This window comes from Artemia franciscana, chromosome 4, assembly GCF_032884065.1.
Source record: "Artemia franciscana chromosome 4, ASM3288406v1, whole genome shotgun sequence".
Classification (NCBI taxonomy): Eukaryota; Metazoa; Arthropoda; class Branchiopoda; order Anostraca; family Artemiidae; genus Artemia; species Artemia franciscana.
The window spans coordinates 57,643,270-57,668,895 of record NC_088866.1 but is presented as its reverse complement, the minus strand read 5'-3'; the positions used below and the strand labels follow the sequence as shown (position 1 = coordinate 57,668,895).

Here is a 25,626-nt window from a genome sequence, read left to right as displayed (position 1 = left end):
AAGAGAAGTCATGAGGTGCAAAGTATGAGCATGAGAAGGTAGCCGTACTAGCCGAGGGTAGTACTAGCCGAGGCCGTACTAGCCGAGGGTAGAAGGTAGCCGTACTAGATATAACACCTCGCACAAATGGTGTTAATGAAGCTCCATTTAAGAGAAGTCATGAGGTGCAAAGTATGAGCATGAGAAGGTAGACGTACTAGCCGAGGGTAGTACTAGCCGAGGCCGTACTAGATATAACACCTCAAACAAATGGTGTTAATGAAGCTCCATTTAAGAGAAGTCATGAGGTGCAAAGTATGAGCATGAGAAGGTAGCCGTACTAGCCGTGGGGTTGGCACGCTAGACTTGTAATCCTTTGTCCGTGAGGACAGAGGTTCAGTTTCTGGTGTCGCTGGTTATTTCTTTTGAACGAGGGTAAGTCGCGTGACTCTATAAGCTCATATAGAACCGAACTAACTCTAAATGGGTACTTAAAGAAATCTAGGGAAGGTAAATAGGAAGGGTGTGCGAAAGCACAGCATGGCTGTCCCCCAACCCCCCATTGTACTTCCTGGCTGAAAAGCCATGAAACGGAGTGTCATATTTTTTTTTCCTTTTTCCATTATGTATGAGAACTTTGAATTTTATTTCCGAATATGAACCAGTTCTGCATTTTTTCCTTCCTGAAGTTGGTTAATGAACTTTTGTGTATTTTTCTGTTTTCTTTTCTTTGTAATATCATTTGTGCTCCTCACTTTTTGTCTTTTTTTGTGGGTAAAAATAAGTAAGTGAATGTATATTAATTTTATTTTTATTGATTATTTTAATTGTACTATCCTTTTAACCATGGTAAATTAACATACATAAAAAGAAATCTTTTTTTTTTAATTTGTCGATTGTAAATATATTTCATTATGGATTTAATTTACCCATTAACAGAAGTTATTCTTACCTTCTTCACAGCTCATGTGTACCTAAAAGAGCAATAGCATGTCAATTTTGGTGATTTTGTGTGTTTTTGAGAATTATTCATTTTAATTTTTTATTTTAATTTAATTTTATTTAATTTAATTTATTTAGTTTATTTTAATTTTTGATGCTTGAATAGTTCATGCCATTCTATATTTTCCAATATTGATTTTCTATTTCACATAATCTAAGAAACATTTTTAGATATTTAGATAGTTGAAAGGGGTTTAGCTTTTAAATATTAAGTTTGGACGTATGGTGTAATTTATTTATCCCCCAATTATTTGAGTTTCTTTTAGAAAGTCAAATAAACAGCAAGGAAAGTCCAAAAAGACGAAGAATGTAAATCCCGTCATCTTAAAAGAAATAGAAGATTTAATAAAACTGAGGAAACAAAAGGCACGGAGAGAAATGTGTGTGGCTGTATTGGACGTCTGTGTAAGTTTCTCTTTGATAATTTTTTATATGACAAATTTTATAGCACATAATTTTCGGCCTTTTGAAACATTTATACTTAAAATTTTTGTCCATTTCTTGTTGTCGTTTCTAGTAACCTTTCTTAATTTTGAATTTATAAGTTAGATGTAGACGTGAGAAATACAAAAAGAAGCACAAAAATGAACATTGAATTTTTTTTTATAAAAAGAGCTGCAGAACAGGAAATTTAAAGCACTTGGGGGTTCGTATTTATAAGACCATCAATAAAGTCGGATCCAATTGAAAGCTTTCATCGCTGAGCCTAGTTCTTATAAAAACAGCTGCAGAATAGGAAATTTAAACCACTTGGGGGGGGGGGGAGGGGGGCGAAGGTCATATTTGTAAGACCGTCAATAAAGTCGGGTCCAATTGAAAGCTTTCATCACTGAGCCTAGTTCTTATAAAAACATCTCCAGAACAGGAAATTTAAAGCACTTGTGGGATTCATATTTACAAGACCATCAATAAAGCCGTGTCCAACTGAAAGCTTTTATCGCTGAGCCTAGTTCATATAAAAACAGCTCCAGAACAGGAAATTTAAAGCACTTGGGAGATTCATATTTACAAGACCAGCAATAAAGCCGGGTCCAACTGAAAGCTTTCATCGCTGAGCCTAGTTCTTATAAAAACAGCTGCAGAACAGGAAATTTAAAGCACTTGGGGGATTCATATTTACAAGACCATCAATAAAGCCGGGTCCAACTGAAAGCTTTCATCGCTGAGCCTAGTTCTTATAAAAACAGCTGCAGAACAGGAAATTTAAAGCACTTGGGGGGGGGGTGTCTTATTTGTAAGACCATCAATGAAGTCAGGTCCAATTGAAAGCTTTCATCGCTGAGCCTAGTTCTTAAAAAAACAGCTGTAGAACAGGAAAATTTAAACCACTCTGGGGGTTCATATTTATAAAACCATCAATAAAGTTAGGTCCAATTGAAAGCTTTCATCGATGAGCCTAGTTCTTAAAAAAACAGCTGTAGAACAGGAAAATTTAAACCACTCGGGGGTTCATATTTATAAAACCATCAATAAAGTTGGGTCCAATTGAAAGCTTTCATCGATGAGCCTAGTTCTTAAAAAAACAGCTGTAGAACAGGAAAATTTAAACCACTCGGGGGATTCATATTTATAAAACCATCAATAAAGTTGGGTCCAATTGAAAGCTTTCATCGATGAGCCTAGTTCTTAAAAAAACAGCTGTAGAACAGGAAAATTTAAACCACTCGGGGAGTTCATATTTTTAAAACCATCAATAAAGTTGGGTCCAATGGAAAGCTATCATCGCTGAGCCTAGTTCATTCACCTCGCTGGTTCACAAATAGATAACACTCATCCGATTAAAAAAAAAATGCAAATGTTGTGTTTTCTCTTTCTGTTGGGGGTATTTTGGTTAGTTATTGCTACTACTTAGATAATTTCTTAGACCTCACTGCTTTTCCGTTTAAAATTTAAGAGAGGAAAAGGTAATAAGAGAGAAAAAGTAGAAAACGTTAGAATCATTAGTGGTAGTAGCAACAAAATTTCAGAAAGAAAAACGGGTTTAATTGCTCAAGTAGTGAACAAAACGTACTAAAAACAAAACAACAAAAGACATTAATTAATAAAAAATTTCTGAATATTTCAACTCCACATCTGGGAGCCTTTATCAACGGGGCAAAACGGAGAGAAAACAAAAATAATTTAGGTCATTAAAATGCAACAAGAAAGAAAAAACAAAAGACAAAAAAATAAAATTAAAATCACATTCCATACAATTCCAAAACTACGAAAACTGTAATTGTCTGCCTAATCACCGACAGACCTATGTCAATAGTACAACAGCTAATTCTCGTAACAATGAGAATAGAGGAATAACAAACAGAGAAATTTCCGTAAAATAAAAACAGAGAAATATCTGTAAAATGAGAACAGAGAAATAACAAACAGAAATATCTCTTTAAAAAGAGAACAGAGAAATAACAAAGAGAGAAATATCTGTAAACTGGAACAGAAAAATATCTGTTGTACTTGTGGCGTACGTTTGTCGATGATTAGGCAGACAATTACAGTTTTTTAGTTCTGAAATTATTTGGATTGTGGCTCTTATTTATTTGTCTGTCTTGTCTTTTTTTCTCTCTCTCTTTCATATTGTATTGTCCTTTATTTAATGCTTTAAAATTTTTGCTTTTTCTCTTTTTGTTCCGTTGATAAAGTCTTCCGGATTTGGAGCTGAAATATTCGAAAGTATTTATTAATTAATGTTTTTTTGTGTGTGTTTTGTTTTTAGTACGTTTGTTCACTGCTTGATTAATCAAACCTGTTTTTCTTTCTTAAATTGTATGCCCCTCTTTCATCCCAATCTGTTCAGAACTTGCGACCTCTACCTTCTCCATTCGGGGACGACCTCCGTTTTGTTTGGCCCTAGATGAACCAAAATTGAATTAAAATGGAATAGTTCTGGGCATCAGGTCATGGCTAATTGTAGAAAAAGCCAACACAGATAGTCCAATTGAGTGAGAAGCAAACCTGGCATTAATCTTCCCCCATTATTAGGATTTTATAAAAAGGAGATTAGTTCATTTGTTAATAGATATGTCTATCTCTTATCCGTCCATGCATCATTGCTAGGGCAGTAGAACTGAGGTATCCTAAAAGGACGATCTTTGACGATTAATTAGATTGTAAGATGTCCTGACAGTTAGGCCATCAGGATATAGCCTATTACGTATTATTCAATTACGCTCAAAACGTCAAATATTTGCGTAATGAAACAGATAGGAACGCTTCTCTTCTATTTCTTATGTTTTGTGCATCTTAGTTCTTTTTTATTTATTACTAGCTGTTGGGGTGGCGCTTCGCGCCACCCCAACACCTAGTTGGTGGGGGCGCTTCGCGCCCCCCCAAGCCCCCCCGCGCGCGTAAGTCGTTACGCGCCATAATAGTTACGCGCCATTGTAGTTGTGTCCCTATGTCCCACCTGTGAATATAGATATATATATATATATATATATATATATATATATATATATATATATATATATATATATATATATATATATATATATATATATATATATATATATATATATATATATATATATATATATATATATATATATATATATATATATATATATATATATATATATATATATATATATATATATATATATATATATATGGTTTTAACTACGTAAAACTTGCGAATATACAACATTCTTTGCTGTCCCATTGTCTTTGCATATAAATAGATTGTCAGGTTTACCGACTCTTGAACATGCAACATATAATGGTCCATGGGAAAACAATCTGTATTCAGATCTATACCTCATGATTCTAATGATTGCCCTTGAGCTTTGTTGATGGTGATTGCTAATCGACCATTCCCTGTCCCGGTGTCCCGGTCGTCATTTACATCCCCCTGTTTCCCCCGGTGTCCCCGTTGTAGTTGTGTCCCTGTGTCCCGGTCGTCATTTATATTCCCTGTGTCCCGGTCGTCATTTGTATCCCGGTGTCCCGGTCTGTATATACATTCGTTTTTTAGTTTTGTTTTTCTCCTTTATTTTTTTCCTTTTTTTTCTTTTTTAGCTTATTTAGATTTTTAGATTTTTTAGTTTTTTTATTAGTTTTTAGTTTTTTTTCTTTTTAGTTTTTTTGTCCCGGTCGTCATTTATATCCCCCTGTTTCTCCCGGTGTCCCCGTTGTAGTTGTGTCCCTGTGTCCCGGTCGTCATTTATATTCCCTGTGTCCCGGTCGTCATTTGTATCCCAGTGTACCGGTCTGTATATACATTCGTTTTTTAGTTTTGTTTTTCTCCTTTATTTTTTTCCTTTTTTTTTCTTTTTTAGTTTATTTAGATTTTTAGATTTTTTAGTTTTTTTATTAGTTTTTAGTTTTTTTTTCTTTTTAGTTTTTTTGTAGTTTTTACCTTCTTTTTAGTTTTGTTAATTTTTTTTTTACTTATGTCCTGGTCGTCATTTATACTCCCTGTGTCCCGGTGCTTTGTTGATTGCTAATCGAACATTCCTTTTGTCCTGGTCGCTTTCTCTTTGAGTGTCGTCATTTATTTTTTTCTTTTTTAGTTCTTTTAGTGTTTACCTTTTTTAGTTTTTTTTAGTTTTTTAGATGAAAATTTTTTTTAGTTTTTTCCTTTTTTTCTTTTTAGTTTTTTATTGGTTTTTACCTTTATGTTAGCTTATTTTTCAGTTTTTTCCTTTTTTTTTTGTTTTTTTTTATTTTTTATTTTTTTTAGTTTTTTACCTTTTTTTTAGTTTTTTTAGTTTTTTAGCTTTTTTAGCTTTTTTACTTTTTTTATTAGTTTTTAGTTTTTTTGTAGTTTTTGCCTTTTTTAGTTTTTTCAGTTTTTTTTTAGTTTTTTATTGGTTTTTACCTTTATTTTAGCTTATTTTTCAGTTTTTTCCTTTTTTTTAGTTTTTTTTAGTTTTTAGTTTTTTTAGTTTTTTACCTTTTTTTAGTTTTTTTAGTTTTTTTAGTTTTTTAGCTTTTTTATTTTTTTTATTAGTTTTTAGTTTTTTTTGTAGTTTTTGCCTTTTTTTTAGTTTTTTTAGTTTTTTAGCTTTTTTATTAGTTTTTAGTTTTTTTTGTAGTTTTTGCCTTTTTTTAGTTTTTTTAGTTTTTTAGCTTTTTTATTTTTTTTATTAGTTTTTAGTTTTTTTGTAGTTTTTGCCTTTTTTTAGTTTTTTCAGTTTTGACGTCACCTGATCCAGTTTTTTCAGGTGACGTCACCTGATCCACGATCCACAGATCCACAGACAACTTATTTTTATATATATAGATAGTTTTTTTTTTTTACTTATGTCCTGGTCGTCATTTATACTCCCTGTGTCCCGGTGCTTTGTTGATTGCTAATCGAACATTCCTTTTGTCCTGGTCGCTTTCTCTTTGAGTTTCGTCATTTATTTTTTTCTTTTTTAGTTCTTTTAGTTTTTACCTTTTTTAGTTTTTTTTAGTTTTTTAGATGAAAATTTTTTTTAGTTTTTTCCTTTTTTTCTTTTTAGTTTTTTATTGGTTTTTACCTTTATTTTAGCTTATTTTTCAGTTTTTTCCTTTTTTTTAGTTTTTTTAATTTTTTATTTTTTTTAGTTTTTTACCTTTTTTTAGTTTTTTTAGTTTTTTTAGTTTTTTAGCTTTTTTACTTTTTTTATTAGTTTTTAGTTTTTTTTGTAGTTTTTGCCTTTTTTTAGTTTTTTCAGTTTTTTTTTTAGTTTTTTATTGGTTTTTACCTTTATTTTAGCTTATTTTTCAGTTTTTTCCTTTTTTTTAGTTTTTTTTTTTTTTTAGTTTTTTTAGTTTTTTACCTTTTTTTAGTTTTTTTAGTTTTTTTAGTTTTTTAGCTTTTTTATTTTTTTTATTAGTTTTTAGTTTTTTTTTGTAGTTTTTGCCTTTTTTTAGTTTTTTTAGTTTTTTAGCTTTTTTATTAGTTTTTAGTTTTTTTGTAGTTTTTGCCTTTTTTTAGTTTTTTTAGTTTTTTAGCTTTTTTATTTTTTTTATTAGTTTTTAGTTTTTTTTGTAGTTTTTGCCTTTTTTTAGTTTTTTCAGTTTTGACGTCACCTGATCCAGTTTTTTCAGGTGACGTCACCTGATCCATCCACAGACAGACAACTTATTTTTATATATATAGATTTTTATTCACTTTAGTTATTTATTATGTTTATTTAATTAGTTTATTTTATTTATTTAATATTTTTTTATAATGCTAATATTATATATTAGTTCTTTTTATTTATTATTATGTGCAGTAGTCATAATGGTCATAATAAGTCATAATGTATCCAGTTCTTTCACTTATCTCTGACATAGCGTAAATGTAACACCTCTCCAGGGTGCCAAATTCTCCTGTCTCTCCGTTTAGTTGAAAGAATTGTACAGTAATATCTAGAATATATTACTAAAGTTAACGCTATTATTATTTTACGTTATTACGCTTGGTTTGTATATAATATATATCTTAGTCTTTATGCATCGTATCGAGGTTAATCTGCTTCGTTTAGGTTTTGTTAGGTCCTCGGACAGCAAAACAAAAATTTCATTTAAGGATAAGAAAAAAGTCGGCTTTTCTTCGGCCAGCCAGTGGGACGGGAAAGTTTAGGGCAAAAGAAGTTAGTGGTATTCTCAAGACGAAAATGAGACTTTAAAGATCGATATTTGAACAAAGCCCTCCATTCCTTACAAATTTTGTGCATGCATAAATTCTTAAAATGACGGGGCTATGGAAATCCCACTCCTCTTTTTTTATATTCTGCAAATGCATCCTTTACTTTCGCAAAATATATGTGTGGATCATTCTTAGGGAAGACGAGGAAGAAAAGGAGGCAATGATATCGAGGTTGGGTATGTACTCAGTTGTTACTCAGGTAATGTCTGGGTTTAGTATCTGAGCATTTCTCCTCTGTTAAAATTGTTGCTCCTTTTTATCAAAGCTCATAATATAAAACTAATGTAAAAAAGTACACTTGAATTTTATAGGTTTGTCTGGTAAGGTATTTTCGTAAGCCGATCGTTTTATTATGGCACTTGGTATTAACCAAGTGACATATAGCAATCGCAAATTCTGTCGGTCTGTCGGTCCCGGTTTTGCTACTTTAGGCACTTCCAGGTAAGCTAGGAGGATGAAATTTGGCAGGCATATCAGGGACCCGACCAGATTAAATTAGAAATAGAAATAGATAATAATTATTAATTATTAATAATTAGGAATCTAATAGAATTAGAAATAGAAAAGACCATCTGAGGGGGGGGGGGGGGAGTGGGGGGCCCGTTAATTCGGAAAAAATAGAAAAATTGAAATATTTTTAACTTACGAACGGTTGATCAGATCTTAATGAAATTTAATATTTAAAAGGATATCATATCTCGAAGCTCTTATTAGAAATCCCGACCTGATCTGGTGACATTGGGGGGGGGGAGTTGGGAGAGGGAAACCTAAAACTTGGAAAACACTTAGAGTGGAGGGATGGGATGAAACTTGGTAAGAAAAATAAGCACAAGTCCTAGATACATGATTGACATTACCTGAACGGATCTGCTCTCTTTGGGGTAGTTGGGGAGGGGGGTAATTCTGAAAAATTAGAAAAAAACGAGGTATTTTTAACTTACGAACGGGTGATCGGATCTCAATGAAATTTGATAGTTCGAAGGATATTGTGTCTCAGAGCTCTTATGTTAAATCCTAACCGGATCTTGTGACATTGGGGGGGGGGGGGGAGCTGGGAGGGGGAAACCTAAAACATGAAAAACACTTAGAGTGGAGGGATCGGGATGAAACTTGGTGGGAAAAATAAGCACAAGTCCTAGATGCATGATTGACATAACTGGAACGGATCTGCTCTCTTTGGGGTAGTTGGGGGGGGGTTAATTCTGAGAAATTAAAGTTGATCGGATCTCAATGAAATTTGATATTTAGAAGGATATCGTGTCTCAAAGCTCTTATTTCAAATCCCGACCGGATCTGGTGACATTGGGGAGAGTTTGGGGTGGGGGAACCTAAAATCATGGAAAATGCTTAGATTGGAGGGATCGGGATGAAACTTGGTGGGACAAATAAGCAGAAGTCTTAGATACGTGATTTACATAATTGGAACGGATCCGCCCTATTGGGGGGGGGGGTAATTTTGAAAATGAGAAAAAATGACGTATTTTTAACTTATGAATAAGTGATCGGATCTTCATGAAACTTCATATTTAGAAGGACCTCGTAACTCAGATCTCTTATTTTAAATCTCAAACGGATCTAGTGTAATTTGGGGGGGGGGACTGGAAATCTTAGAAAATACTTAAAGCGGTGAGATCAGGATGAAACTGGATGGGAAGAATCAAAACCTGTCTAAGATACATGACTGACATAACCGGACCGGATCTTCTCTCTTTGGTGGAGTTGGGGGGGGGGAATAATTTTGAAAATCGAGGTATTTGTAACTTACGAAAGGGTGACAGAGCTTAATGAAACTTGATATTTAGAACGATCTTGTGCTATAAAGCTCTAATATTAAATTCCGACCAGAATCTGTGACATTGGGGGGAGTTGGAGGGGGAAACAAGAAATCTTGGAAAACGTGAAAATTGGGGTATTTTTATCTTACGAATAGGTGATCGGATTTTAATGAAATTTTATATTTAGAAGGAATTCATGTCTCAGAGCTCTTATTTCAAATCCCGACCAGATCTTTTGACATTGGGGGGAGTTGGAGGGGGAAACCTTGGAAAACACTTGGAGTGGAGGAATCAGGATGAAGCTTGGTGGATAGAATAAGCAAATGTCCTTGATACTTGATTGACGGAACAGTACTGGATTTGCTCTGTTTGGGGGAGTTGGGGGGAGGGGTTCAGTGATTTGGCGATTTTGGTGCTTCTGGACGTGCTAGGACGATGAAAATTGGTAGGTGTGTCAGGGAGCTGTACAAATTGACTTGATAAAGTCGTTTTCACAGATTCGACCATCTGAGGGGCTAAAGGGAGAGGAAAAATTAGAAAAAATTAGGTATTGATAACTTACGAGTGGGTGATCGGATCTTAATGAATTTTGATATATAGAAGGACATCGGGACTCAGAGCTCTTATTTTAAATTCTGGCTGGCATTAAGCCTCTTATTTTTCTTTTAAATCCATCTGTTGATTCATAGAATTTTGTTAGAGCTCATACCATATGATCTCTTGGCTCTTAGCTCTTCTTGCCTCGTCACAAGTGCCATATGAGCTATTAGCTCTTGTTCCTTAAGTATTTTAAAGCGTGATTGGTTTCGTTGTGAAATTTTCATGCATTAGAAAGAATAAAAGTTTAAATCCACCTGATGGATCTTCTGTGTGAAATATTAGGCAAGTAAAAACAATCAAGTGTTTTTGAGTGACTAGTTTTTACATATAAACTCAGTTTCTCAGTGGTTTAATTTTCTGGTATCCATCTCCGTTTAATTTATGTAAGTACAAAAAGTACAAAGAACATAATAATAAAAACACATTTAACTTTCTGGTCCCATCTTATATCTACCTGGAAGACGTTAGGATCTTTCTAACATTTTTCTTTTTAATTTTCTGGTGTCTATCTCTGTTTAATTTATAAAAAATGCAAAGAACATAATAATGAAAATATATTTAACTCTCTGGTCTCATCTTATGTCTACCTGGAAGACACTAGAATTTCTTTTGAATTTCCTGGTATTTATCTATGGTATATTTGTGAAAGTACAAAAAACATAATAATAAAAACGTTTTTAACTCTCTGATCCCATCTAATGTCTACCTGGAAGACACTGGAATCTTTCTAACATTATTCTTCTTAATTTTCTGCTATCCATCTCTGTTTAATTTATGAAAGTGCAAAGAACATAGTAATAAAAATATATTTACCTATCTGGTCCCATCATATGTCTACCTGGAATGCATCAGACTCTTCTAACATTTTTCTTTCAGTGGTTTCAAAATTGTGAAAGTATTAGAGCAGTACCACATTTTTGGTTGTGTTGCCACATTGAACCGGGAAAATAAATAGGGAAAACTAATCAATTTAATTTGACGAATGAAAGTTCTTAAACCGAACTGGCCAGCCATATGCCTAAAAGTTTCATTTCTTTGCCTTATGTACCTATTTTTGGGATATAATGAAACGAATTTTGCGTAAACATAACATTGAAACATGTTTCCAATCGGTGAGACCATTACGTAGTTTCCTTAATCAAACAGTTCGTGGTAACGAACTGTAGTAAGGAGCAACCCGGCTCAATAGTAACCAAAAGTCTTACCCATCAAAAGTTACGAGCCTGAGAAAATTTGCCTCATTAAGAAAATAGGGGGAAACACCACCTAAAAGTCATAGAATATTAACGAAAATCACATCATCAGATTCAGCGCATCAGAGAACCCTATCGTAGAAGTTTCAAGCTCCTACTGCAAAAGTGTGGAATTTTACATTTTTTGCCAGAAGGCAGATCACGGATGCGTGTTTATTTGTTTGTTTTTTTTCCCAGGGGTGATCGTACCGACCCACTGGTCTTAGAATGTTGCAAGAGGGCTCATTCTAACGGAAATGAAAAGTTCTAGTGCCCTTTTTAAGTGACCAAAAAAATTGGCATGCACCTAGGCCTCTTCCCACGCTAATTATTTTCCAAGAGTCACCGGATCAAAATTTTGAGATAGCCATTTTATTCAGCATAGTCGAAAAACCTTATAACTATGTTTTTGGGGACGACTTACTCCCCCACAGTCCCCGTGGGAGGGGCTACAAGTTACAGACTTTGACCAGTGCTTACATATAGTAATGATTATTCGGAAGGGTACATGACGTTTTCAGGGGGATTTTTTGGTTGGGGGGGAGGGGCTGAGAAGAGGCGGATATGCTGGGGGAGCTTTCCTTGGAGAAATTTGTCATGGGGGAAGAAAAGTTCCATGAAGAGTGCGCAGGATTTTCTAGCATTATCTTAAACAGAAAACAATGAAAAAAATAAATATCAAAAAGTTTTTTCAACTGAAAGTAAGGAGTAGCATTAAAACTTCAAATGAACCGAAATTAATACGCATATAAGGGGGTTCACCTCCTCGTAATACCTCGCTTTTTACACAAAGTATTTTTAGTAATTTCAACTATTTATTCTACGGCCTTGGTGATTCAGGGGTCATTCTTAAGGAATTGTGAAAAAATTTTGAGCTTTAGTGTAAAGAGCGAGGTACTGACGAAGGGTTGAACCCCCTCATATACGTAATAAAAACCTGCGAATACAGAAATTCGTTACGTAAGCTAATTCGTAAGTTATGTATATCTTTTACTAATAACAAGAGCTAAGAGCTCATATGGCACTTGTGACGAGGTCGGAAGAGCCAAGAGCTCATATGGCGTGAGCTCTAGCAAAATTCTAAGAATCAATAGACAGATTTAAAAGAAAAATCAGAGGCTTAATGCCGGTCGGGATTTAAAATAAGAGCTCTGAGACACGAAGTCCTTCGAAATATAAAATTCATTAAGATCACCCAATCGTAAGTTAAAAATACCTCATATTTTCAAACTTTCCTCTCTCTTCAGCCACCCAAATGGTCGAATGGGAGAAACTGACTTTATCAAGTCAATTTGTGCAGGTCCCTGAAACGCTTACAAATTTGTATCGTCCTAGCACGTTCAGAAAAATCAAACTCGCGAAAACACTGAAAATTCCCCCCAAACTCCCCTAAAGAGAGCAGATCCGTTCCAATTGTTTCAATCATGGATCTATGTATTATTTTTAAATATGTATTATTGTTGATGATTTGTTTAATAAATGTCATGCGCTCCCGCACAGGACACGGTTGTGCCCTTCATGGGAGAGTTGTTTATGTTTTTTTGGTAATGGAGTGCAAATAAATTGAATTGAATTGAATTTTCAAAAGCAAATACACTAAATTAGTCCTTTATTCCCGAATATTGCTTTGAAAAATTTAAAATTCAATATAGAGTAGGAGTTGTAGGGATAGAGCCCTCCCCCTCATATTTAGAATAACTATAGATACGGTATTAAAAATGAGAAAAATAAATAAAAAAGACAATTTTAAACGAAAGAGGAACCTTAAAATATCAGATGGACAGAAATATCTTGCTTATAACGGATCTACCCCCTTATCCCCCTTTCACCTCCTTATTTGTTACGCTAGAGCTTTAAATGTTTCCCTAATGCTTCAAAAAAAAAATTCTCTAACACAAAGCAATGGGGATGGGATCAAATCTCTTTTGGCGTACCTTAAATTTAGAATTAATCTGCTGTTATTAATTAATCTCCTGTTTTTAAGTACTTTAAATTTAGAAGGGCTAATTTCTTTAAACATTAAAAGTTTTAGTTCCAATATTTTGAAAGGCAATAGATACGTAGAATTTGGCGTTTTTGATCGATTTTTGTTTGTGTTTTTTTAATTACACAAAGCACATAGATATAGGAATTTCCATTCAAATGAGCCCTTAAACAGTTCCCTATGATGTTCTACCGTCCCACTAATTATTAAGAAAACAGGAAAAAAAGGGCACATCAATGTTGCCATTGCTTTTGCTTGTTATTCAAGGTGGGGGAGGGGCTGTTACTTTCCTATGACATTTCCAGTGACATCTATTCGACACTATTTTCGAGAGTTCAGGCTATCTTTCAAAATGTCTAAAAATTCATTTTCACAATAAACCTTAAAATTAATTGAAATCATAGTTACTATTCCTGTATCAACTTCTAATGGCAATTTTTATCACTCGACAGTTTTTGTCGAAAAGCATTTTAAAATTTTTCTTTACTGTGAGCTGATTTTCGTACTTTACTAGGCTGCAGTGATCTCTGCAACCATGGTGCCACATTGCATTAAGTTAGAAATAAATTGACACTCATTCTTATGATCCCTCTGAACAATCCCTCTCCTATCGAAGGTAAGACCTGTCTAAAAATAGAACTTACAATCTACGTATTTAGCAATATTGCAGGAAACCCCTCAACTGCCGGAGATCTCTAAAAAGCAAAACGCGGAACAATCATACTAGCTTATCACAACGTTGCTTTTATTTCCATATTAGATAAGAAATTTGTGAGTAACAACGGTCCAGTGATAGCTTACCGGGCATGCACCGCGACCTCCTTCATCATATCTAGTACAGAGAAATATATAAGGAATAAACTCATGTCGACCTGACTTCAAAAACATAGTTTACATTTGTCGTTACTGATGACAGGCAGTGTAAACTGGAAAAGAAAAGGTACAAATTAGTGCTTTAAAAAAAAAAGACAGGCAAGTCCAAATTATGTCTGGCTGTATCGAAAACTAAAAATCAATATTAAAATGACACTACAAGATATCACTGCAATAGAACATGGGAAAATTTTGTAATAAAAAGGATTTGAGTGAATCAACGAAAACATCACTGCTAATACCATTCATCAAGAAACTGAATGAAAGAAAATAGAATAAATTGTTGAAATCGCTCTGGAAAAGACGAGGTTTCAATTGACCACGATAAGACCCTCTTCCCTCCCTCCCACCACTAAGAATCATACAAATGTCCCATTCTTTATCGTGGATTGGCAGTTATCAGCATTTTTTCCCTTTTTTTCACAACCTCGCTGAGAAACAGATACATCCGGGTGGATTTTATATCCAATGATAAATATAAGTAGTTTCGTTGTACTAAGAGGGGAGTGTATCTTAATTACATTTTGATTTTATTATCATTTGATTTTACAGTTGCTCACAATTACTTATTGACTTTTATAGTCGTTGTTTTTTTACTCTGTATTGCTTCCTCTTTTACCTATTTATTGTTTCTTTATTCTCCTTTTTTTAGTCTGTATTATTATATTTACATATGTGTTGTAAATTTCTTGATTTTACTTCAAACTTTTGCTCAACTCATAATACTTTTTAAAGAAGCTAGCTTAGTGACACCTGTGACAACAATTTGAAAATACGCAGATAAAAAAAAACAACAGCTGAATTACGACTTGAACCACCACTCCCACACTTACTTTTACATTAGTAATGATCTGTGGAATATGTGATAATATTTAGATAATATTTAGATAAATCTAGAATCAACACTTTCAATTGACGGTCCCAATAATGAAAAAGCGATATGTTGTTTTAATGCATGGGTGAGCTCTGCAGGGTAGATCCAAGATATTCTTTAGGGGGGGGGGTGCATAATAGGTTTCTTTGATAAACTTGTGATAAATTGAGGGCCTAATGGCAATGGTTGACAAAATCCAGACATTGGCAGACCTATCTCTAAATAAAACTGCGCAAAAAATACCTGAAATGTTGGTGGGCTCTAGTACATCTTACTCCCCTCTCTTTTATTTATATCAGCGAGATACCATTTATTTATAGAATCCTTCTAAAATATAGAAATAAAAGAAGAAACAAAGAGAAGAAACAAGAAATGGAAATAAGAAAAGAAAGAAGAAAAGAAAAAAAAGAGGAGGAAAAAAAAAACAAAAAAAGATTCAATTACCTATTACAAAAAATTGGCAATATTCCACCTTCACTTAATCTTCCTCAACCGGTAACAGTTGCAGTCATTCCAACAAGTATATCATCTCTAGATGGCAGGCAAATAGGTGAAATAGTAGGAATAAATTCAACCAGTTCCTCTAAATGCAACAGTGCAATAACATATTCATACGTAAAAAATTATATTTAGTGTGAACGATTTTCTTCGTCACTGTCCTTTCCACAACTGGAAACTCCTCTATGACTGAAGACACGTCATATTCTCCCAGTCGAATCCTGATTTGAGTAAGCAAAAGGCTACAAAGAACGAAAATTGATTAAAATCAAATAATAATACGGCATTGGACTAGTCTAGAAGCGGGTTGTAGATGTAGTGTACATATTCTTTTAAACACCCCCTAAAAGGAAAACAAAAAATGAAACATGCTTCAAAATAGGCATTTTATATCTTGTTTAATTCTCAGATTCAATATATACTGACGCTTTCAATCTAAAAACGTTATACTGAAGCGATTAACGTTGTATTAAACAAAATAACTTCATTTTGAAATGAATTGTAGCATATCTAATGGAAAATGGTCCTATTTTGATAATATTTTCATATCACCAAAATCGACAAACCCTATTAATACCTCCATGATACTTCATATTTAATATTGATTTACTTGTTTTTATTTTGTTTTTGTTGTTTAGGTCAACTTATTCTCATTTGATTGGAGTATTTTCTTCTACGGGCTTCGTTATTTGAATTGGAAACGTTAATCACGACATCGGAGATCCTTGACTATTCTCTGAATAAAATGGACCGATAATTATTTAGCACAATAAAAGCCCTATAAATAAAGTATAAACTAGTCAGAACCTTATAATATACGATAAAAAAATTGTACAAAAAATTAAAATATTCAACAAAGAATAGACAGAATTAAATTAGAATTAGACAAAATCGAAATAAAAAACGACATGGCTCCCCACCCCACCCAATTAACTCTACTGATAACATGCTTGTGGTGGAAATCTGACTGGCCTTAGAGCCACTTCCAAAACGTAATATTAAAATTTTGACAACATTTTTGTCTCTTTTTGGGTTTCAAAATTTATTACAATACCCTGTATAATATCCTTGATTATATATTCTTTTTTGGATTAGTATATAGACGCTTTTCATATTCTCATCATTGGGATTAAGTTCCGAGCTCTGCAGCAAATTGCTGCAGATGAGTTCGAGTTCTGGGTCCCGTATTACCAATATTACCCTTATTACCGTATTACAATATGCGTAAGCAGATTTTCTTTTTACGATAGTTCGTACTGCATAAAGTCCATAAGGATTAACATTTCCCCCTAAAGGCTAAGATCCTGGGAAAATTTGCTTGATTTTAGAAAAAAGGGGAATACATTCCAAAAAAAAGAGTGTTCTATCTCTTTTTGTGTTCTCTTTAAAACAAAAAAAGAGTACTTTAGACTAAAAAGGAGAGTGTGGCGTGAACTCTTAGAGATCATGCCACAACCTGGAAGTGTGTTTACTTATTTTTTTTTTTCATGCAGATCTCACCAAATATGTGATCTTAAAATATTTGCAGAGGGCTCATTCAAACAAAAATTAACGTTCTATTGGCCTTCTTTCCCTGGGTGTCATCACATTGAGTCTGTTTTAAAAAATATCAGAAAAGGGCTCATTCGAACGGAAACTGAAGTCATAGCTTCAATTTCGAAAGCTTCCTTGATTATGAGGAGTAAGTTTGAAGTAAGCCTGCGGCATGAGTACTGTGGACTGACAGCTCCACTTTTAGAGCAGAGTATTTCTAACGTAACATAAAATTACTCTTACCTTCTCACCGGGAATACGTTGGGGAGTATTCTAATGGGTGTGATTTTCCAGAATGATTGTCATTTCTCCAAGCCTTGCAATATAAACATTAAGCTTAAACATAAAAATTCGGCTTTGAGAGGCAGACTGACTTCTTCAGATTTAAGAGAGCTGTGGATCAAGCTCTTCAAAGTAGCTAATCATAAGGAAAGAGCATATAGAAACTGAAACTAAAAACGGAAGGTCTTACTACAACGTACGCATGAGCAGAATCTAATGTTTATACTGATCCTATATATGCAAAATTTACTAATTTGAAATTCACTCATACAAAGTGTATGAAAATTTGATTAATCAATAGCCCTCAGTAGGGAGATTAAGCACCCTCGATTGGGGGCATTTAGTAAAAACATTTTTAATAGGTACTTAGTAAAGAATAATGTGGCCCACGTGTATGTTTTTTCTTCCTCTTTTTATTTTCTAACCACTTTGTATAGGAGGGATGGTCGTAGAAACCTAAGAGAGGGCTTATTGAATTGGAAACGGAAAGCTAATGGAAATTGTTATGACATCATATCCATATTGAATTCTATTGAAACTAAGGGAATATAACGTAAGGATGATATTAAGTCACTATTTTTTTTTTATTCAAACAAATGAGCTTAGTTACGCTTTACAAAAAAATGTCATTTTATACTAAACATACTAACATCATGGCTGGTGAAACAATACTAAGTTAATTTCCTGTTTTATGCAGGCAAATTCTGAAATTTTTCACTCCTAAAAGAGCATAGAGCTATAAGTTATTAGGATTTCCATAGTCGTTTTATTAGTTCAACTTCCTCCTCAACATGTCCAAAAGGTTTAAACTTTATACGCTCTGCCGTTCTTGCGATAGTGCAGATATGCCTTTTGACAACTTTCCGACGCACAGTTTGCTTTAAACATTTTGATGCACTCATTCTGGATACATTTTGAACAAAGTGCTATAACTTTTCGAAACATCGACGAAACAAAAAAAATTTACTACAATATTCAATATGACTGAAAAAAAAAGTAAATTAAGGATAAACTGAATGTTTAATATATGCTAATTTAAAGTAATGACGAAAGAAGTTTTTCAAAGAATATTAAAGAGCTACACTAAACCAAAAATGAGCAGAAATAAAGTCAAATAATTTCCCAACATAAAACTACCACAAATTACCACCGTTAAATAAATGAAACCCAAAACGAACAGGAATTACAATACAAAACCGAGTTAAACTCAGAACGACCAGGAATTACTATTTAAGAATAAACATAATTTAAAGAATAAATCTTAAAACAATCAAAACTTAGATTGAATATTCAAGTCAAACATAAAACGAACAAAATCAATGCAAACAAGAGTTTGGCTACGCTCCCTTCCTCTCCCCTAACTGAAAAGCATAAAGGTAATAACGTCATTTGAGCTTTATTCAAAATGAATTATATTACAAATATTTCCTTTTGTACTGAGTTGCTGAGCTTTCAGCAATCCATATTATTATATATCCAATATTAAGTTGAATTTAATAGTTCTTTCCTAGGACTGTTCAGGACATATACTTTTAATTTTACGTTAGTGACGCAGTAGTGTTTAGACTTTTACAGGTAGGGAGGGGAGGAGACAGAAGCCAAACTCTTCTTTGTGGTGATTTTTGTTTGTTTTAAGTTTGATTTGAATATCCAATTTAAATTTTACTCGTTTTAAGATTTATTTGCTCATTTATATTAGTACCTATTGACCTTTTTGTTGGCTATGATTGTTTATTTAGTTTCTGTTCATTTCATGTTTCTTTTATTCTTTAATAGTAATGTCTGGTCGTTTTAAATTTGGATTATTATATGAATTCATTTTTTTATTAGTTAAGTTTAGTATGGCACTTTACTAATCTTTGAAAAAAATTCTTTTTCATAAATTTTTCTAAAATTATTAAATGAAAATGCCTTTTTACTGTTTTAAACAAGTTTTTTTTGTCTTCTGCCTTTTGGGTAAAGCCAAGTCTTGCACTTCCGACCAAATGTAGTCACAAAATAAAAAAAAAAATAAAATCGTGGTAAATAAATATTTTTATTTATTAATTCACATTACAAAAATTGCTTTGAGCCAGGATAGAACCAGATATAGAAAGTACCTCAAACGGAAGGAAAAAAAAAATTGTGACATCTTATTCAAACTTATTGCTCCTTGTGACACAAGGGATTGAACCGCTGACCCATTGATCATGAGAGCAGCGCTTATCCACTATGCTGTCACAAGGTATAGGGTTATTTTGTTTTTCCATCAGTTTATAAAGTTCACAAAATTTCAATAGAAAATTTATGATAATAACTGATTTGTTATTTCCTTAGGGGATGGGAATGAGGGTTCAGCAAAGTAATGGATTATTTTCCAATCATGAATTTGATCATTTGATTTTCTTTTTTACTTAGTTAGGCTTGTTTTCTTAATATTTTTCTTTTGTTCTTCCGATAATGAGTCATTTTGCCTTATTATTTTAATTCTGTAGTACATTTTTTTCTTTTTCGGTATTAAAACATTAAAATGTATTCTATATTATATCCTGATTTGCTTTGTTTCTTTTTTTGAAAAACAAAATATGAATCGAAATATCTATCTGTAAATAGAAATATACTTTTATCCAAAAATGAACACGGAAAATCTAATCCTCTAAAATCTAATCCACACAAACATTAAAGTATTAAACATTATGATTTGCATAGTCGGTTTATTAGTTCAACTTCCTCCTCAAAATATCCAAAAGTTATAAAAAATTTGAAAAGAGTGCTTTAAATTTTCAAAACATCAAAGAACGAAAAAATAAATTACTACCCTCAACGTTCTCTGAAAGTTTAATTAATGCCCTTAGCATTAGTAATAGTGGTAGACCCAGTGGCAAAAGTAGTAGGAGGAGCAGTAGCAGTAGCATTAGTGATAGCACTAGCAGTATTAATCGTAAGAAGCAAACAGTACCAACATGTATATAAGACATTTTTATTACCACAATACACCCCTCAACATGCCTTGACAGTTTCAGCCTAACATCCAAAGCCGTTCTCGAGATACTGTTGATACAGCCTTTTGACACCCTGCCTACAAACATCATATTTTAATTTGATTTACTATTCTCCTCAATATTTCCTGAAAATTTCAATTTGACACCCTTAGCCTTAGTAGTAGTAGAAGTAGTATAGTAGTATGTACTTAGTACCTTCTGGTTGATTCGTTGTACCGTTCAACACTAAAAGTTTACACTTATTACTCTAAGCTGCTTCTTAGATATAGCTGTTACGCCCTTTTACTAGCCTATATCTACATTGCGTGTTCCAATTTAGCATATTTCACTATCCTCTTCATCAGTCCCTGAAGTTTTCACCGAATACTCTTTGTTTCAGTAGCACTAGTAGTAGTAATCAAAGTAGTATTTGTAGAAGAGATAGTCATAGCAATAGCAGTTTTAGTAGTAGTTCGAGTAGCAATAGTAGTAGCACCAGTCGTAATAGTAGTAGTATGTAAACTTTGCATTTTGCCTAGTTCAACATCCACCTTAAAATACCCTAACAATTTACAACTTAATACCCTATACCATTCCTGAGATATTGATGATATACCTTTCTGACTAAGTGCATGCGCGGAGTGTGCTTGAAATGGTTTTTGAAAAATGGTTCATGAGCTTCTGCTCAAGGATGATTTCAGCCGTTTGTAAATAACCTTGTAAAGAGGCTGCAGAACATGGGATACATTGACTGGTAACTTGAGGATGGTAAAGTTCTTTTATAAACCGAGCTTCGCGAGATCTAAGGATAGATGGTGGTCATTGCTTTCAAGAACAAGAAAGGTCTTTTCCTTGACTTGAGATAGAATAAAAAATCTCTAAACCATTCATAGAAGAGGTCCACAGTCATTTATCCTTTCTTAGTAGCTATATATCATGCATCTAAACGGTATCAGTTCACAAGCTCCTGCTCATAGGATGATTTGGTGGAAAAGCCAAAAGCCAAGAGCTCATTTGGCATGAGCTCTATCAAAATTCTAAGAAAACATAGATTGATTTAAAGGAAAATCAGAGGCTTAATGCCGGTCGAGATTTAAAATAAGAGCTCTGAGACACGAAGTCCTTCTAAATATCAAAATTCATTAAGATCCGATCACCCAATCGAAAGTTAAAATTACCTCATTTTTTTCTAATTTTTCCTCTCCCTTCAGCCCCCCAGATGGTCAAATCGGGGAAAACGACTTTATCAAGTCAGTTTGTGAAGGTCCCTGACACGCCTACCAATTTTAATCGTCCTAGAACGACCAGGAGCACCGAACTCGCCAAACCACTGGATCCCTCCTAACTCCTCCAAAGAGAGCAGATCCAGTTCAGTTATGTCAATCACATATCTACGACATTTTCTTATTCTACCAACCAAGTTTCATCCCGATTTCTCCACTCTAAGCGTTTTCCAACGTTTCTGGTTTCCCCCTCCCACTCCCCCAAATGTCGCCAGATCTAGTCGGGATTTAAAATAAGAGCTCTGAGACATTAGTTCTTCCTAAATATTAAAGCTCACAAAGATCCGGTCACCCATTCGTAAATTAAAAATACCTAAAAAATTTTCATCTTTCCTCTCCCTCCACACCCCCCCCCCCAAGATGGTTGAATGGGGGAAGCAACTGTTATCAAGTCAATTTGTGCAGGTCCCTGACACACCTACCAATTTTCATCGTCCTAGCACGTCCAGAAGCATCGAATTCGCTAAAGCACTGGAAATCCGAAATTTCCCCCCCCCCTCAACTCCCCAAAGAGAGTGGATCCGATCTGGTTATGTCAGTCACGTATCTTGGACTTGTGCTTATTCTTCCCGCCAAGTATCATCCTGATCTCTACACTCTAAGTGTTTTCCAAGATTTCCAGTTTTCAAATTTAAAAATACCTCATTTCTTCAAATTTTTCAGAATTAACCCTGTCCCTAACTCCCTCAAAGAGAGCGGATCCGTTCCGGTTGTATCAATGACGTATCTAGGACTTGTGCTTAGTTTTTCCACCAGGTTTCATCCCGATACCTCCACTCCAAGCGTTTTCCAACATTTCATGCTTCCCCCTCCAACTCCCTCCAATGTCACCGGATCTGATCAGGATTTAAAATAAGAACTCTGAGACACGATATCCTTCTAAATATTAAATTTCATTAAGATTCGATCAAACATTCGTAAGTTAAAAATACCTCATTTTTCTAATTTTTCCGAATTAACCGTTTCCCCCCCCCCACCCAAGATGGTCGAATCAGGGAAACGACTGTTTCTAATTTATTCTGGTCTGGTCCCATATAAGCCTGCCAAATTTAATCATCCTAGCTTATCTGGAAGTGCCTAAATTAGCAAAACCGGGACAGACAGACAGACAGATCGACCGACAGAATTTGCGATCGCTATATGTCACTTGGTTAATACCAAGTGCCATAAAAACGTTCGTAAAAAATTAAAAGTTCTATTTGTCTTTTTAAGTAACCAAATAATTGGAGGGCAGCTAGGCCTCCTCCCCCGCTCCTTCTAAGAAAGCCATTTAGTAAAATAAATAAAAAATAAATGCAAATTTCATTTTAATTATTCATCTGCGGAGAGCCAAAATCAAAACATGCATTAATTCAAAAACGTTCAGAAATTAAATAAAATAAAACAGTTTTTTTTACTGAAAGTAAGGAGCGACATTAAAACTTCAAACGAACAGAAATTACTTCGTATAAAAAAGGGCCTGTTCCCTCCTCAACGCCCCGCTCTTTACGCTAAAGTTGTTTAATGTTATAAAAAGTAGAGTTGAGAGAAAGAGTCAAACTTTAGTGTAAAGAGCGGGGAGTTAAGGAGGGAGCAGCCCCTTTCATATACGAAGTAATTTCTGTTCGTTTTAAGTTTCAATGTCGCTCCTTATTTTCAGTTAAGAAAACTTGTTTTTTCATTTAATTTTCTGGGATGGATTTAACCCTCGGGTGTTAATTTTGGGTGTTGGATTCTGGGGGATATGCTTAAACGAATTTTGCGTAAACATGACATTGAAACATGTTTCCAATCGGTGAGACTTTTAGGTAGTTTCCTTAATTCTGGGAAGGATTTAACTCGGGGAGATTTAGTTTGTGTGGGGCATAATATTCCTTGTTCTTGTGGAAAGTTTTATATTGGTAGAACTCACTAACAATTTATTGAGTATCGTAACTCAATAGAAAAAACCCTACAATTAAGCAAGTCTCCTGAAACTTTTGTTTTGGCTCTGGCTGAACATACATTCTTCCGTCCTGAACATTTTTTACAATTTGAGGGGGCCACGGCTATTCCTAACGATAAGGGGTTTTCTCAGTGGGCGAGGGAGGCTATAGAAATTAAAAAACCTATGTTTGCTAGTCTTTCAATAAATAGGCACACGGGAAATTTAAATATTGACCCAATTTATTATTCTCTTTTGAAAAATGAACCAATAGTCAATAAGGGAGTTAAAATTTTACATAATCACCAGGGGACTAGATTACCTACTGGACAAAAAAGAGTTGCTTCAGTATCAGCTAACAAGAGGATTGTTTTGCAATAGAATTGTTAATTTAGTATCAATTTTTATAATTTTTTCTTCAGTTGCTTTGATGTTCTCATTGAAGTAACTTTAATAGCTTCTTTTCCCTACGTGGATTAGTGGTAACAATTGTATTTATTAATATTGGTGATGGTTTTATTTGTTTTTTAGTTTAGGGTTTTTTCTTTTTATCTTGCGCTGAGGACGCCTAGTTGGCACACAGGCGAAATATCTGCGTTTTTTTCGTTTTTCATCTTTTCTCTCTACCGGCCGCTGTCTTGTTTAATGTGTTTTCATTGAGTTTTACCTCTCTTTGTTATTATTGATTTAATTTGACAGTGCTCTAACAATCTGTTATGTCTTAAAGACAACGTTATGACGTTAACGTTATTAACGTTATGACGTTCAAAGGAAAGCCATGCCATGTCAAGCTTTTTGGTGCCGAATTTCTTAGTCTCACTATTTTCCATTTTTTCATCTTTGTTTCTTTTTTTTAATTTGGCGCTGCTACTGCCAGAAACTGCTTGGTTGCATATGGTAGTCTTTTTTACTAATTAAATAAAAAAAACTAGTTTTTTAAACTGAAAGTAAGGAGCGATATTAAAACTTAAAACGAACAGAAATTACTCCGTATATGAAATGGGTTGTCCCCTCTGCAATCCCTTGCTCTTTACGCTAAAGTTTTTGATTGTTTTAAAAAGTAGAATTGTGGCAAAGAATCAAACTTTAACGTAAAGAGCAAGGGATTGCAGAGGGGACAACCCCTTTCATATACGGAGTAATTTCTGTTCGTTTTAAGTTTTAATATCACTCTTTACTTTCAGTTTAAAAAACTAGTTTTTTTTATTTAATTTCTGAACGTTTTTGAATTAATGCATTTTTGATTTTGGCTCTCCGCACATAAATTATTACAATGAAATTTGCATATTAATTTTTTTTTTTGGCTAAACGGCTTTCTCTTAGTTTTGATCAGACAATTTTGGGAAATAAGGGGTGGTGAAGGAGGCCTAGTTGCCCTCCAATTTTTCCGTTACTTAAAAAGGCAACTAGAACTTTTAATTTTTAACGAACTTTTTTATTAGTAAAAAATATACGTAACTTAAGAATTAACTTACGTAACATACTTTTATACTCTTATATTTTTTTACTATGTATATGAGGGGCTTTGTTCCCTCGTTAATACCTCGCCTTTTACACTAAATCTTAATTTTTGTCCCAATTCTTTAAGAATGACCCCTGAATCAGAAAGGTCGTGGAAATTACTAAAAATACTTTAGCATATAAAGAGCAAGGTATTTATCTTCTCCTAAATTCCTCGCTCTTTATGCTAAAGTACTTTTAGAACCCCTCATATGCGTAATAATCTCTGTTCGTTTTAAGTTTTAATGCTACTCCTTACTTTCAGTTGAAAAACTTTTTCGTGTCTATTTTTCATTGTTTTTTTTTATAGTAATGCTAGAAAATCCCGCGCCCTTTTCATTGAATTTCTCTTCCCCCATGACATATTTCTCCAAGAGACGTTCCTCCCACATAGCCCCCTCCCCTCAACCCCACCCCAAACCAAAAAAATCCCCCTGAAAACGTCTGTACACTTCCCAATAACCATCACTGTATGTAAACACTGGACAAAGTTTGTAACTTGCAGCCCCTCCCCCAGGGACTGTGGGGGAGTGAGACATTCCAAAGACATAGTTGATATGGTTTTCGACTATGCGGAACAAAATGGCTATCTCAAAATTTGGAGCCGTTGACTTCGGGAAAAAAATGAGCATGGGAGGGGGCCTAGGTGCCCTCCAATTTTTTTGGTCACTAGAACTAGAACTTTTCATTTCCGTTAGAATGAGCCCTCTTGCGAGATTCTAGGACCACTTGGTCGATACGATGACCCCTGGG

The 25,626-nt window shown here is 33.9% G+C and overlaps 2 protein-coding genes across 2 annotated transcripts in view; both read left to right on the top strand.

Annotated features, from left to right (window-relative positions):
- LOC136026655 (small ribosomal subunit protein uS9m-like) overlaps nucleotides 1–25,626 on the top strand; it is a 507,124-nt gene that overhangs the window by 246,072 nt on the left and 235,426 nt on the right. The window lies entirely within an intron of this gene.
- Nucleotides 1–25,626, top strand: part of LOC136026652 (DNA-directed RNA polymerase, mitochondrial-like) — a 122,368-nt gene that overhangs the window by 26,226 nt on the left and 70,516 nt on the right. Inside the window, exon 5 of the mRNA XM_065703388.1 lies at nucleotides 1,248–1,386. Coding sequence (XP_065559460.1) covers nucleotides 1,248–1,386 — 139 coding nt within the window. The remainder of the gene's footprint in view (nucleotides 1–1,247; nucleotides 1,387–25,626) is intronic.